Genomic DNA, 15,619 nt, shown 5'->3' on the forward strand with positions numbered 1-15,619 from the left:
CAGCATTATATCACAAGATATTTATTGTTTACCAAAATGTGTCAAATTTATTATGTGAAACTGGAAAAGGCTGCTGCTGTTTAGTTTATGTAATTTTGCAGGAGCTGTTCTGCCGTGATCGGCCGTTTTTGTTTGAAGCGAAGAGGCGGCGTCACATTGAGCGTCTGAGACCAGCTGGTGCTGCACAGCTGTACGGTTAAACAGGACTTCACTGATGATTCACAACAAAGGCAACATGATTACAGAGCCCACAATTAAAACCGTCTGCAGCCTCTTTTATTAGTTAGCAGCTAATATCAGGCATTTCTGTGATTAGTGCGGTTAGTTCCTGTGTTGTGGTAATCCCTTTCTGTAAGTGGAAGTTCAGCTATAAAACAATGAATATGTTTTTTTTCCAGCTCTTCAATGTGAATAATGTCAGGAATCCCCTATTTTTATTTTATTTTTACTAGATTAAATTTTACTGGCTCAGTTTTGCCTAGGAGGAGATGGAGACATCACTATCCCTAAAAGAAAAGCAAATTTATTTAGCCAGCTCAGTTTCTTTAAATAAATAATTAGCTGCTTAATCATTTTACATTTGGTTTACAAAATCAAACCTATATTAGTTCACTAATGCAAACATTTTACTGACAGGTTGAAAAAAATCCTAAATCTAAACAAATTCATATTTTATAATATCATTAGGGCGATATTGACTTAAAGTTTAATGATGATACTTTGCAGTGATATTGTGATAACAATAAAAGTCATAAGAAGAACGGCTGATGTTGATATCTGATATTAACATTGCTATTTACCAATATTACATATATTTCATTACCATTTTGACACCTGTGGGGAAACCCCTCCCTCCACCAGAAACTGATAAAAATAAATATCAGTTGTTTATATCGGCCCAGTTTTATTTATCGAGAGGACATCGATGTGTTAAAAAATTACTAATATCTGCCGATACCGATGTTGTTGCCGATATATTGTGTATCTCTAATAAGAAGTATTTACAACATCTTTTTTTAGGTAATTATAGCCTCACAAACACAAATGATACTCTTGAAAAACATTTATATTGTGGTTCTTTCGGACACCAGTCGCATAATAAAAAGTTATTGGTGTAATTAAACTTCACACAGTACCTGCATTTTCAAATTTATTGGTATTCCTTAATGCTTTCAGTGAACAAACAATGAGAAATGGAAAGCATAACATTCGTGACAATATGGACAGGTTTAGGGGCATTTAAACATCATTAATTGTTATGTATCGTTCTGACCATAAGAAATTTATCACAATAAATGAGAAACAACATGATAAATGCCCACACCTCATTTTAGAAACAATCACATTGTTAATTAAAAGCTTGTTTTCTGAAAATGTCATAAATAAAAGTGAGCTATGAGGCTCAAAATTGAGTTCAGTTGAATCACGTTTCCACTGTTCATCCTTCAGATGTTTCTACAGATTCGTTTTCATCAACCTGTAGTGAATTCGGTAGATTGGACAGGATCTAGAAAGGCACACACCTGTCTAAATAATCTCCCACAGCGGACGGTGCGTGTCAAAGAGCAAACCAAGCCTGACGTCAAACAGACGGGAATCTCTCAAGGCACAAATCTGGGGAAAAGGTGCAAAATGAAAAATGTCTGCAGGCCTCCATCCACCGTAAATGGAAGTAGATAGTTGGGAGCTTCTTGTTAAACAAAAGACTATTAAGGAGCAATATAGTTACCGTTTTAGTTTTGCTCTTTTATTTATTTAATTAACAATTTATCGTTGAGATGTGTGGAACCATAAGTGATAAGTTACATTGTCCTGCAGAGACCTAAATGTTATGCAGCATATCACCTCAACCAAAGCGAAGGGTAAAACTGTTAATATAATATTTAAATGCCAACAGATGCCCCAGCTAATGCAGGGGCATCTGTTGGCTAACGCCCCCTTCTGTTCTGGAGTGCAACTTCATATATGAGGAAAGTTTGCACAATCTCCCGCTATGAACCTGGTTGTTATTTCATGTTTAACTCTTCAAAATGTCTAAAAGTGCATTAAAAAACGGTAAGATGCTGGTTCAATAACTGTTAAATGAATACATATGTTTTCACTTCTCTAGTTGTTGGGTCATCAAAATGTGTTTCCTGCAGAGGAAATTGTTGAGCTGCTGTCAGAGGTCACCAAATGTTGCATATGGATGCTGTTATAAAGGAAATATTTCTACAGAAACTACAATGAATTATTCTCCACTGATAATTTTAGTTCTTATGTCGTTTCTATGGGACGGTACTGATCCGGTTTTGCACCGACACTGCAGTTTCTTTCTGAAGCTGCTTTGCTAACCATCTTCCGTTTTTCTCTCTTTCTCCAGCTGAAACTTGAAGACCGATCTATTGTCATTAGAGACATCGTGCGTAGGAACAATTCTGCTGTAAGTGAAATCCTTTTTTTAATTGCATACTTCCTGCACTTCTTCCTTTCTGTCATTTTAGCGCTTTTTTTCAATTAGCTCCCTCTATTTATGAGTCATGACACAGTTCAGAGCTCCATTTGCTGAACATGACTGGAATATTATTGGGACAAGCCGCTTCCAGGAGAGCAGAGGGTCTTTCTTTGTTTTATTCAACAGCCTGAGCAATAGCGCTGCATTAAGCTGTGAAATGGCCTTTTACTTAAAAAATGGAGTCACATTTTCTGTCCCCCAATTAATGCACTTTATTGTGAGTTTTATTATTCTAATGTGTAGCATTTATGGCCTATCTGAACCATTTTATATCCTTTTAGGCACAAAAAACCCTAAAAGTCAGTTTGTAGCAGAATTGGGAATAATTTCATACCATCAACATGTTTCTGTTTTGTTTTATTTCAGGACAACCAGTGTGGTATTGTGACCAACATTGACATCGAGTGTGCTGTGAAGTTTGTGGGAACAAATTGCGTTCTTTACCCAGTAAACAGCAAAGACCTGCAGCACATCTGGGTAAGAGAGTATTAACTTCTCTGTAATACTTAAATCTCATTCATACTTATCTGTCCTTTGTTATTCTAATACTCTTGTTCTTTTTTATTATTGTTCTGGTCAATTTAGATTCATAAAACCAGGTGAAAAAAACAAACAGTAGTTTTTATAGAAAAACCTTGGATTTATGTGCATCATAATACTATTTTTAAAGTGGATTAAGAAAGATGATTTAGTTTTACAGTAACAAAAAGTCACATTTGCTATCATACATTGGACAGAGTATCAGGGCTGTTCTATGGGAAAAAATGGAGGAGTAAATTTCTGCCAAAGAATCTCAGAAATCTTCTGGAAAAAACAAGGAAAAGTCAAAAAATGTATGGGAAAAAACTCAAGTTTTTAGATAAATCTCAGAAATTTGTGGGGGGAAAAAAGTGAATAATTATTTTTTGAAAATCTAGAAAAAATCTGAATTTGTTTTAGATTAATTAAAAAAAAAGACGAGGACATTTATGAGATTCTAAAGTCAAAAGTTTGTTAGAAAAAAAAGATTCTCAGAAATTTTTGAGAAAAACAAAAACGTCTGAGTTTCAGATATTTTCTAGAAAAAAAAACAGAAAATTTAAGATTAATTTCAATAAATGTTTAGGGAAAAAGTAGGAAATGTTTGGAGAAAACATTCTAGAGAAAAACTCTGAAATTTCCATTACTAGAACATTTCTGAGATCAATCTCCATTTTTTTTTTTTTTTTTTACTTTTCAAGGTCAGAAATCTTAGCTTTCCTGGATTTTTGGTGGAAATTTTGGTGTGCAAATATCACAAAATTCCTTGAAAATATTTGTAAATTAGCAACACAAATTATGCAATTTTGATAGGAAAAAAATTCATGAAAACATTTGCAAAATCCTTCGAGACTCATCAGTGTGAGAAGATGTTTATCTAATTTTCAGAAGTGCTTTATTCATATTTTATCAGTTTATTAGGTTTTATCAGTACATTCTGGAACAACCGTCCCTTTGGTCTTGATATGACCCAGAATGAAAATGAGTTCGACACCTCATGAAAAACCGACTGCGTTTGTTTCTTCCAGTCTTTTATGTACGGCGACTACATCGCTTATGACTTCTGGCTGGGTAAAGTCTACGACCTGACCAATCACATCATCCTCAAGCTCTCCAATGGAGCCAGGTAGGCTGCCTGCGCCTGCATGAGCGTGACGTTGGAGCGCAGTGCGACCGCGTGTCTGTCTCTCAGAACGTGCGAGCAAATTAAGTCGGATTCACGAGTGCCACATCAGTTGAGCTTCAGCTCCGTCTCTCTGCTTCCCTGCAGATGCTCCATGAGCGTCGAAGACGGCGCCAAGCTTTACGACGTCTGTCCACATGTCAGCGACTCGGTATGTAGCCGTGAGCTTTTCTGTCACCTTTGTTTACTTTATTTTGTCTTGGAGGTTTATAAACGCGTAGATTCAGTTTCTCCTGAGCTAAAGACGTTGCTAAAAGGAGCTTTAAATCAGTGCATGCAAGCAGCTCTATTTTTATTAATGTTCCTAAAGTAGAAAATAAGAAGAGCTCTGTTTCTATAGTTGTGTTTTCTGAGCAGTATTTTTAACTCTCAATTCATCTGCTTATTTGAAATTATTTGGGTCATAATATGAATAATTAATTTAAAATAAGGGCCGGAAATTTAACCTGTCTGGAAACTCTGATTAAAAATAGCTGCTCGCATGCACTGAAATTTACGACTTTTTCTTTTAAATTCATCTTAGTTGATGCCATTAATGAGCAGCTGGAGGCAGACCTTTTATTCTCACTGTCTGACATTAAATCAGACAAAGCTTTTTCTGCTTTTGGTCAGTAAGAACTGCAGAAACTGGAATCAGTTTATCAGCATTTTCAGGAAATGTGAAAAAAAACAAAACAAAAAAAAAACAATTCTTTATTTTAAGATGAGCCAAAAAAAAGGAAGCAGTTTTTTTTTTCAATAATAAATTTTGCTGGATAATTAATTGTAGCAGTAATTAATCTAATGCGCCAAAATGAAATCCACTGCTCTAGGATTTATTTAATAAGTTTGAGAAGAAAAAGACAAACGGCTTTATTTCCTTGCCTCTTTTGTCTTAAAATTAAGATTTTTTTTGTTTTGTTTCACATTTCCTGAAAATGTTGACAAATTAAAAAATGCTGTTTTGTAAACCTAATAAAATTTACTGTAACATGGTGAATGTTCGACATTTGTTCATGTTATTGCTGTTTCTTCTTCAGGGTTTGTTTTTCGACGAGGCGTACGGTTTCTACCCGGGCCAGGTTCTGATTGGACCCGCTAAGGTCTTCTCTAACGTACAGTGGCTGTCGGGGGTCAAACCTGTCCTAAGCAGGAAGTGCAAGTTCAGAGTGGTGGTGGAAGAGGTGAGAGGGTGACCAGAAATCAGCAGACATCTTAAATGTATCTCCATGTGTTTCTGCATGTTTGGTTGTTATAAATCCTGGAGTTTTGCGCTTCTGTCAGGTGAAAGTCGTGGAGCTGAAAGTGACGTGGATCACCAAGAGCTACTCTCCGAAAGGCTCTGACAGCGTGTATCCACCTCCCTCCACCATCACACAGGAAAATCTCCACAGGTCAGTCAGTCCTTCTCTTCACATAGCGTCTGCGTCCGCCCCCTCGCTCCTACATGGGACGCCTGGACGGTTTACGCTTCCTGCTGAACTTCCTGTCAGATTTGATGAGCTTTAAGGAGACGTGGGCTTTATGCGTTTGTTTGGATCAACATTTGCCGTTGGTGTAACACTGGCTGCTCTTCCTGGTTCCAGATCATAAAAACAACATTTATTACAAAACCAGTTATACACACTTAATATAATATTAGAGACAGAGCACATTAATTCATAAATGCGTAATTATCACACTTTATGCAATTTTGTATTTTTTGTCTTTTTATGATGTAATGCGCTTTGAACTGCCTTGTTGCTGAAATATGCTATGCAAATAAATGTGATTGATTTATATAATAACTTAGCAACAACTTGCAGGCAGGAGTGAGAGCGCTGCCCAACACAAATAACAATAACGCTAAATAAAACACAATTTTCGAGGCAGATGCATTTTCCACAAGGAATTTTAATAATCAATGTATTCGAATCATTCGAGCCCTAAATATTTTTCTGAAGTACTGGACCAAGTGACACAAGACAACAGCATTAATGATTTGAGGGATTAATTTTTAGTGTATATCAGTCAAGTTTATCTGTATAGCACATTTCAGCAAAAATGCATTTCAAAGTGCTTTATGTCATAAAAACACAAAAATACAAAGTCATAGAACACAAAGGAAACAACTGAAGCTCCACATTTTGTCAAGTATAAACATCATTACACATCAGAAAGTGTATGTTTCAAAATCAACTCTAAACGGGTGGTTTTTAGTCTAGATTTAAAAGAACTCGTGTGTAAACATCGTTCCATTGAACAGCCGTTTCTCATGCGTGATTGTCGCATTTGAGCAAAGCCGTCCTGTGATTGGTTGCAGGGTGAGGCGTTTGGGATACTATGACCACACCCAGAGGGAGCTGGGAGAAAGAGCCCTGTACATCATCCCTGCCAAAGGCAGCGCCACATGCATGACCTGTGACGGACCCGAAGGGGCCCATTTTCTACCAGAGGACCCGATCGCCAGAAAGGTGCAGTTAAGCTTTTTACCTGTGTGTTCAGCGGCTGTAAAGCATCAAATCCTCTCTTGGTGTTGATTAAAACACCTAATCAGATTGATCATCTGTGATCAGAGTTGGCTTCTAACCAGTTACATTTATTCAGTTACATTCACTTAAGTAACTTTTGGAAAAATTTACTTTTAGGAGTATTTTTACTACACTGTACTTTTTAATTTATTACAAAGTATTTCTACTATTACTTTTGTAATACTTCTGGATTTTCTACCCACTGAATTAAGAACAAACATGTTTTAACTAAAAATGTAACTAAAAATTATCCAAATTATCCAGACCCTCTTTTGCCTGAATTTTTATATATATATATATATATATATATATATATATATAGGTCCGTCTTATGATGTAATTTGATAATTTGACAAGTTAATCAAATGATCAATTAATAATTTTTACTCTTACTTTAGTAATTTCTTAGATGGCTACTTTTTACTTGAGTCAAAATTTTAGTTACTCTTCCCATCTCTGGCTTTGATTAATCCCAATTAATCATCTTAATCTTAATCCTCCTCATTAGACGATCTTAATGTCTTCAGTCAGAGGCTTCTTCAAATTTGCTGTAATACAGACTGCTACAGAAGGTATTTCCTTCCACTAGCCATTACTATCTACAATAACTCTTTGAAGAGTTTCTGTTGATATGACTTATATCAACATTTAATCTTATATCAACATTTAATTTTCTTCAAGATCAATAAAGTATTTTTGAATTAATTACTATGTTCAACTTTGTAAGCTTGAAAAAACATTTTTATAAACATACAAATTTGCATATAAAAATGTTTGTTTTACAGGTTTTCATATTGAGGAAGATTTTTAAAAAAAAAGTGATTTTGTTTTAAACGTTAATTTAGAAAAGTGAACTGTAAACTAACTGTGGAAGGATAATTTATTGTTGCACTATTTTATCAGGACTTCCATCACTGTGTTTATTTAAAGTGAAATTATTCAGATATTTTCCTCCGTCATCTTTTCTCTCATGTTTGCGACGCTGCATTGTTGACCGCAGCACAGGGCCGTGTAACGTGCTGCTTTGAACCCTCCGCCGGAGAAAGGCTTTTAGATCAAAGTAGTGTGATTAATCTGTAATATTAATGCATTAAATATTTTTTGCTTAATCGCTTGCATTAATATTGACAGCCCTAAAAACAAAAAACACCAATTATAATTTGAAATTGTTAAATTAGGAAACCAAGTCACATCTGACTAAATGAACTTTCGCTGAGTGGATGTGCATCATTTAGTTTAGCCCAATTTAACAGATAAACTGGTAAAATAGTTGTTTTATTCTATAGTAAATGCTTTTATTGTGAAAATCAAAAGTGGTTTTATAACGCAAACTCCCGGTTTATTTTCCTGCTGCAGCTAAAAAGAGTTTTCAAAAAGGAGTCTGGAAGGAAAACGGAACATGCCGACCTTCAAGGTATCATCAAACATCCACAGATGAGTCACAAAAAGCGCCGTATTCACTGATTGAATCATTACTCTCTCTGCTTTCCACCAGGTGACCACAAGTCAGAGCAGACCGACTCGTCCCATCTCAACAACGGCCCGGTGACGCCGGGCCAGAACCCGGCGGATCCAAAGAGTGCCAACGACAACGCGGCTGAACACGGAGAGCAGGATGCAGATGATGAAGGCGCGGAGGACACTGACGACACCAGGTGTGTTTACCAACATTTGGTGGCTCTGATGGTCATTTTAAGGGCTGAGTTGAATTTATTAACAGGTGAAAACAGAAATGTTCTTATTTTTTTCTTAGTTCAGTTAAAATCACCAGAAATTATTTCTCTCATTATTGTGGCATTGAGCAGATATATATATTTAAAAACGTGTTTGTGAGTTTTTATTTGATGTAAGCAAACTTCACGTTTCTCTGGTTTAGGGAGTTTTTAACCCAAAATATACGAGTCCAGAAAAGAGAAATTTGGATTATGAGTCTAGAAACATTTTTTAAAAAAGCAGCGTTGATTCTCATAAGTTGTAAAAAAATTTATTTGACTTTTCATCTAATGTGTCCAAATTGTTAGATTTACAGTAGATGAAAAACGGCTTCACCCAATGGAAACTATTAAAACAAGACATTTTAAAGGGATTTCAGTTGGAATAAATTAAAAGAACAAATTAAGTTGAAATTGTAGTTAATTCAAAAAAAGGTTTTCATAGATATCAAAGTTGAAATGGACACATATTGTAATATTTAGTTTAAAAGAAACAATTGAGTTACCCAAACATAACTTGGATAGATTTTCTTCTAAAACAGCAAATATCATTCAAAAACAAAAGTTGCATTAAATAAATAAAAATGGCAGATTTTGAGTATTAAAAGCATACTACGCTCTAAAAATGCTTTGTTTTTGTTTAATACGTCATACATTTGAAAACATCTCATTCAATAATTTGTGCAAAAACACAGGAAAAAAGTTAACTATTATGTATAACCAAGATAAAATATCAAATTAGAGATAATTTTTTTTTATCTAAATCATTGAATCTGAAGCAAATTGAAAAATTCAGGGCTTGTTTAATCTGTTATTTGTTGCAGATTTTCTATTCATTTTCTGAAATTTGAATGATTGTCTGTGAAAGATCTGAATATAAACTTTAAAAGTCTTTACATCCATCCCACTTCATTTCTGTTATGTAAACTTAATCAAGTAATTAAACATTAAGAGATAATTTTTACCTTCCGTTATTAGGATTTTAATATTTTAACGTGTTATTTTTTTCATTTACTTATGAGCTAAAGGTTGTGAGTCAATGACCAAACTACCGCTTCCTGTGTGCAGCTCTCTCACATCGTCAGCCAGCTCCACCGCCTCCTCTCAGAGTGGCGGCCTGGGAACCAACCGCAAGAAGAGCATCCCGCTCTCCATCCGCAACCTGAAGAGGAAGCACAAAAAGAAGAGGACCAAGTTCTCCCGAGAGTTTAAGCGTGGAGACCGGTGGGTTAGCCTGGATCTTTATCCCCTGCGTTTTTATCTCCTCATCCACTCTGAAAGTGGATGTTTTCCTGCTTCGTTTTAGAGATCAGGTGTTTTTGGCTGAGCTAAAGAGTCAGGAGTTTTGTTTCTGTTGGGTGGTTCACATTTCATTGCAAGATAAACATGAAGGATCAACGTTACAAACCGCAGAAACACAAGGATTTGTTGCATGCTTGTTTGGAAATGAGAGTATTTATAAATCCCAACATAAAAGAAGGTAGAAATCTTATTGACTCTAACAATAGATTTATATCAATGTCCAAACATGCTGGAGCGCACCTGCATTTTTATTTTCTAAAATTAAACTGCAGCATATAATCTCAACGTGTAGCTAACCTCTGAAAGCTGTGATCAGGATGAAAGAAGCACTGATGTCCATTTTGTTGCTATACTTATTGGTTTTTCAGACTCCTCCTGTGACTTAAAAGAAGTAATAAATCTAGCGACTTATTTTCTGTGTTACTGGGGAGTTTTATGGCGACAGCGTTGGGGAAACGGTCTGTCCTGAGCGAGCAGCGAAAGGAGAGCGGCCATTAGCCGCTTAGCTTCTCCTGCTTCCTCAGCACTGCAGCCAGTCTGACACAGTCATCCGTTCAACACCAACCTTCACCGCATTTCACTCTGTGTCCACATTGCAAATAAATCGCACATTTGTGAAGCCGAGTAACTATCAATCGTTTCACGCCTGTCGCCAAGGCAACGCTCGCAGCAGCTCCTGACTCGCCACCGGGCGAGAAAGAGGTGAGGAGGGGGAGCCAAATGATGCCGATCTAAAAGAATTGCACAAAATGTCAAAATTCTCACAGAAACATAAAGATAGAACTCTAAATGGCATATTTACACAGTTTGTCAACTTACAAATGTTGTTCTGGGGATGAGTTTCGTGCGTTACGTTAGCATTTGATGCTAACGTGGAACCTATGGAGATGACAGTGCATTATAGACTGTCTTACAAAAACAGTATCGCCACCTAGTGGTCCACAAGGTAGTGCATGTAAACGACCGTTTAATTGCAGTGACGTCAGCTCAAAGTGCGACGCTACAGCTAGCTTAGCAAACGGTTACCAAATAATAATGGACAAGGTTCTTAAAACCGGGTCACTCAAAAGAAAAACTGAAGATAGCGGTGGAAAGAAAACAACGTCATGATTAATTATATGATCGGAGGAACGCAAGTCATACCTGCTGAGAGCATTCTTGTGTCGTTCCCGACGGATTTGATTCTTTTGAACAGCTTTAAGCTGTGAAGGGTAGGACTCCAGGTATTTTTATTTTATTAAAACCGATTAAATTAATTAATTACTATAAATAAATAAATAGAATAGATAAAGATTTTTATTTCATGGTTTAGAAGAGGATTTTTTTGTTTTTGGCAAAACAACTCTATTTTTCTTTTATTGTGCTCCTAAATTATAAATATACCTAAAATATTATTAATGCACACAACACTTGGTATTAAAGAACAACTTATTTTTTAATTTCCAAGTGAAAAGATTAAAATTCTTGTGTGCAGAATCTGTAAATAACTGAACTTGTTCATGATTTTGTCACGACCAGCTTGGATGAACAAAGAAAACAATAAGTGCGTTAAGAGACTAATATTTTAATTTCGGGTTGCATATGTGAACATTGTGGAGCATTGTGGCATCACTGTTTGCTTCATGGGTTAAGTGGTCCTCAGAAACACTGACTTAAAGTTTCAATTAAATGAGTTAAATGAGTCACAACATTTATTTATTTTGGGATCAATAAAGTATTTTTGAACATTTTAATTTGAAATTTGAACATCCTTCCTCGCTGCTTCCCAACATGTCAGGGGGAATATGAAAATTAAGCATTTTTCAACATTTCTAAAGCAAAGTTTTTTTTGTTTGTTTGTTTGTTTTTCTGTTTTTTGCTGTCAGGGTTGCAGTGGAAGTTGTATCAACGAAGACCACCGCTGACGTGATGTGGAAGGATGGACGGGTTGAGAGGGCCATCAGGTCCAACATCCTCATCCCCATCCAGCACCTGGACAGCCACGAGTTTTGCCCCGGAGATTTTGTGGTTGACAAACGACGTGAGTCGACTTTGTCTGCATCCTGTTGCTCTGAGTACACCTTATTGTTTTTACATCACATTTTTTCTTTTTACTTTACAAATAACTGACCCGAATGTTCTGTAGGAGCTGCTGAAGTACAAGCTGGGATGTCAAACTCATTTTCATTTCTGGCATCACGAATGTCCTAAAGGGCCTTAATGTTATTCAAACGACCCGTTATGAAACTGTTAAAACGTTACAGGTTTCTCTGCCTTCAATGAAAAATAAATACATTTTATTTGCTGTGGATGTTGCACAATAGTTACAATTTCTGTAAATGTGCCAGAATTAGCCTAAAGCAGGACAATTCTCAATTTGTTCAGCTGAAAACAGACTATTTAATATTGAAGTAATTTGGCACGATACAAATAAAACCTGATTTGATTTGACTGATGAAATAATAGTTAATCTGTTGTGTTGAAGCTATATTTCTGAGTGTAGTTTGGGTTCAAGTGTAAGTAGTAGGAAATGTTGCTGCTGTGCTTGTGGTTTTGTTTCTGGATTTAGTTCTAACAAACCAAGCAATTCATTATTGCTGCCGAATTTATGAACATTCTGGGTCATTTTATCCACATGAGGCCATCATTACAAAAAAGAATGTTTTGTTTGCAACAATGCAATTTAGGAAAGGTTTTTTTTCATGTATATTATTACTGTCTCTGTGTTTTATTTGAACTGGCTCTGTGTGTGTGTTCAGCCCAAGCGCTGCAGGATCCGGGTGTGTACGGCGTGATCCAGTCCGGTGACCATAAAGGCAGAACGTGTGTCGTCAGGTGGATCAAACTGAACTCCACAGGTGACGACGTCGAGGTAAGTCAGAGCTAATGACGCTAGCTGCGTTTCTGTCACCCATAAACTGCACAAAGTGAAAGCACAAAAATAAATTCACTTAATGGAAACGCAACAATTTAGAAAAAAACTGGTTTGTCAGTTAACCTTTTTCTGCATGCAGTGCAGACAACAGCCATCTAAAAGCCATTTTCTTGTGTTTCTGATGGATCTTTAAGTTATAAATGCACACAGACCACTGAAGTGGACACTAGTGCATCATACCACACACTGCCCACTACTGGCCATCCACTGCAAGTGCAAGAAAATTTTGTTAAATCCAATATGGCCGACAGATGAAAAAGCAACTTAGGAGTATTCAGTCCCTTCTTCTACTTTAGAGGACTGCTGGTAAAAAAAATATTGTGACATCAAGTAACCCTAAAGACTAAATCTACTGCTGTATTTTCCAAATAACTTTGTACTTGTAGAAAATTACGACTCATAACCTAGAAAAAAAACATTTTTGCAATCCCCCCCCCCCATCTTAAGAAAATCCAAAACACTTTGGAAAAAAAATCTCGACATAAAGGATCATAATCGATGCCATAAAGGGTCTGTGGTGGTTTTCCAGTTGTATCAAAATAGATGTATTTTACAAAACTGCTATTAAAAAAACTTTTATTTTGCATGGAGTCACGTGATCAACAGTTGGATGTTAGAAGTGGCAAAAATCACAAAAAAGATGACAGGATTTAAAAAAATGTTTTAAGTTAAGTTACTAAGAACTAAATTTTCTTTACAACAGTTGGTTTTTTGTTCTTTTTGACAGTATGCAGCTGGCTCCATCAGAGCTCTCCCAGCATCGCCCAATACATAAAAAGTTGTTTTATTTGAACGTGTTGAATCCAAAGCTCTTCTGTAAAATCGCTGATATTTTCCCCAAAACGCTGCAGACGTAGCCGCTCCTGTTAGCGGTTTGTTGCTCCAACACCTGAATAAAACCCAGATGTTTCTTCTGATAGATGATGAGTTTTAGCACCATGTCAGAAATATGAATATATTTAATGTAGCTGTTTATGTTCGTCACTGCTGCAATCTTTAATAACTTATAGCAACAAGCTTATTCACGTGAGACTTTAATTGCATTTCTGACTTAATGGAAACACCACAATTAAGAAATTGTGTTTTCTCAACTGGCAAAGATTCCCACACACTTCTAATGGAAACACAGCTGCTGTTGTAAAAGAAATCTGCCTGAAACAGAAACAAATAATCTTTTCCTCTTGTTTTAGGTCATTGGTGTGGAGGAGGATGTCAGTGTGTACGACATCGCAGATCATCCAGATTTCCACTTCCGCACGGCGGACATCGTCATCAGGATATGGAACTCTGAGAACGGACAGAACGACTGCGAGAATGAGGTAAAAACGTCTCTACTTGGACTAGATCAATCCGTATTGTATGGAAGTAAAATCATCCAACTGTGTTATTCAGACAGCGAGGCTCATGTCAGTGTTGGCATGATGCTAACTAGTCTAAAACTGGATCTTACTAATGCAGGTTCTGTTCAGGTGAGCCTCAGTAAGTTGGAATATTGTCATAAAGTTCATTTATTTCAGTTTAATTCAAATCTTGATGCACAAATTGCTCTGTCTGCAGACGTCAGTGGGTCAGGTGTCCCGGGTGGATGTGAGCAGTAAAGTGGAGGTTGTTTGGGCCGACAACTCTAAAACCATCGTCCTGCCACAAGTAAAAATTCACATTTTAAACCTGGATTCATTCAGCAAGATCTGCTTCACTCACAGTCTGATGTTTTCCCTCTCAGCACCTCTACAACGTGGAGTCTGAGATCGAGGAGACGGACTACGACTCTGTGGAGGAGACGAGCAGCGTCCTGTCCACGGAGGAGTGGGAGGACGAGAGCGACAGCTGGGAGACGGACAACGGCGTCACCACCGAGGACGACAGCCACGCCAACAACTCCAACGCCACCTACACGGTGACGCCCACCCCCACGCCAACCGGGTCCGCGCTGTTCATCATCCCACCACAAGAGGGCAGCAAGGCCGAGGTGACGAGTCCCACCAAGGGAGCGCCGGGAGAGGAAGGGGAGGCGTCTGTGGGCAGTCCCACGTCTGGAGGAGGTGGGGAGCGGCGGCCATGTTTCTGTTTGTGGTATCCTAGTCTGCTGGATTAGATTAGACCTTTGTTACAACTGTGGAGAATGTTAGGAGTAATTTGTTTTTGCCATCAAAGGCTAAAACAATTAATCAAATTAATCATCATGAATCTATTATTGAATCGTCAACTGATTTACCACTTGCTGTATTCTTGTTGGTTGTGCAGGAGGCTCCACTTCTGCTTTTCAGAGATGCACGGTTGTACAATTGCGCATCTGTTTGCAGCCATTTTTACGTGTGAGTGTAAACGTGGAGTTGGGGGCGTGGCCAGCAGAAGGTTATTGATTTAAATCGACGTGACGCCCTAAAACAGGAAGGAGCTCAAAATCTCATTATCTAAGAATGATGCCGAGCAAAAAATGTGATGAAAATGTTTTGTTTCAGCCCATTGATCTGTCCTAACCTGTTCATGGAAGTATAATGAGAACTGGAACCTCTTTGGTGGCTAGATCTCTGCTGGTTGTATCATTTTGCCGTTTTTTTTCTGTAACATTCGTCCCGCAGTAACGACTCCAGGAGGAACCGTAAACGGAGCAGAGAAGCCCAACAAGGACGGCGCCTCCCGAGGCTTCAGAGAGCTGAAGGAAGCGCTGAAGATCCTGGAGAGCCTGAAGAACATGACGGTGGAGCAGCTCTGGACAGGCGGCTCGCCGACCTCCCCGACCTCATCCGAGCCGGCCTCCGCCGCCAACGTGGCGAGCTCTCTGTCGCCGGCGGCACCTGAGAAACCCACCAAGGAGAAACGCTTCCTGGACGATATCAAGAAGCTCCACGAGAACCTGAGGAAGACGCTGGACAACGTCGCCATCGTGGAGGAGGAGAAGATGGAGGCGGTGGGGAGCGGAGGCACCGGACTGGAGGTGAGCGTCGCCGTCGCTGTGACATCGCCGGATGTGTGGAGGTGTTTTCAGCTTCTGCTGCTCCTCAG

The 15,619-nt window shown here is 37.9% G+C and overlaps 1 protein-coding gene across 1 annotated transcript in view; it reads left to right on the plus strand.

The window, feature by feature from the left end:
- Window positions 1-15,619, plus strand: part of ube2o (ubiquitin-conjugating enzyme E2O) — a 41,407-nt gene that overhangs the window by 18,475 nt on the left and 7,313 nt on the right. The window contains exons 2-17 of the mRNA XM_014989078.2: window positions 2,363-2,422; window positions 2,861-2,971; window positions 4,042-4,139; window positions 4,284-4,347; window positions 5,216-5,359; window positions 5,460-5,569; window positions 6,478-6,628; window positions 8,042-8,099; window positions 8,181-8,340; window positions 9,466-9,621; window positions 11,565-11,719; window positions 12,438-12,550; window positions 13,804-13,932; window positions 14,171-14,260; window positions 14,337-14,655; window positions 15,196-15,551. Of these exons, the coding sequence (XP_014844564.2) occupies window positions 2,363-2,422; window positions 2,861-2,971; window positions 4,042-4,139; window positions 4,284-4,347; window positions 5,216-5,359; window positions 5,460-5,569; window positions 6,478-6,628; window positions 8,042-8,099; window positions 8,181-8,340; window positions 9,466-9,621; window positions 11,565-11,719; window positions 12,438-12,550; window positions 13,804-13,932; window positions 14,171-14,260; window positions 14,337-14,655; window positions 15,196-15,551 (2,274 nt within the window). The remainder of the gene's footprint in view (window positions 1-2,362; window positions 2,423-2,860; window positions 2,972-4,041; window positions 4,140-4,283; window positions 4,348-5,215; window positions 5,360-5,459; window positions 5,570-6,477; window positions 6,629-8,041; window positions 8,100-8,180; window positions 8,341-9,465; window positions 9,622-11,564; window positions 11,720-12,437; window positions 12,551-13,803; window positions 13,933-14,170; window positions 14,261-14,336; window positions 14,656-15,195; window positions 15,552-15,619) is intronic.

This window comes from Poecilia mexicana, unplaced genomic scaffold, assembly GCF_051168715.1.
Source record: "Poecilia mexicana isolate PSO_F unplaced genomic scaffold, ASM5116871v1 scaffold_1, whole genome shotgun sequence".
Taxonomy (NCBI): domain Eukaryota; kingdom Metazoa; phylum Chordata; class Actinopteri; order Cyprinodontiformes; family Poeciliidae; genus Poecilia; species Poecilia mexicana.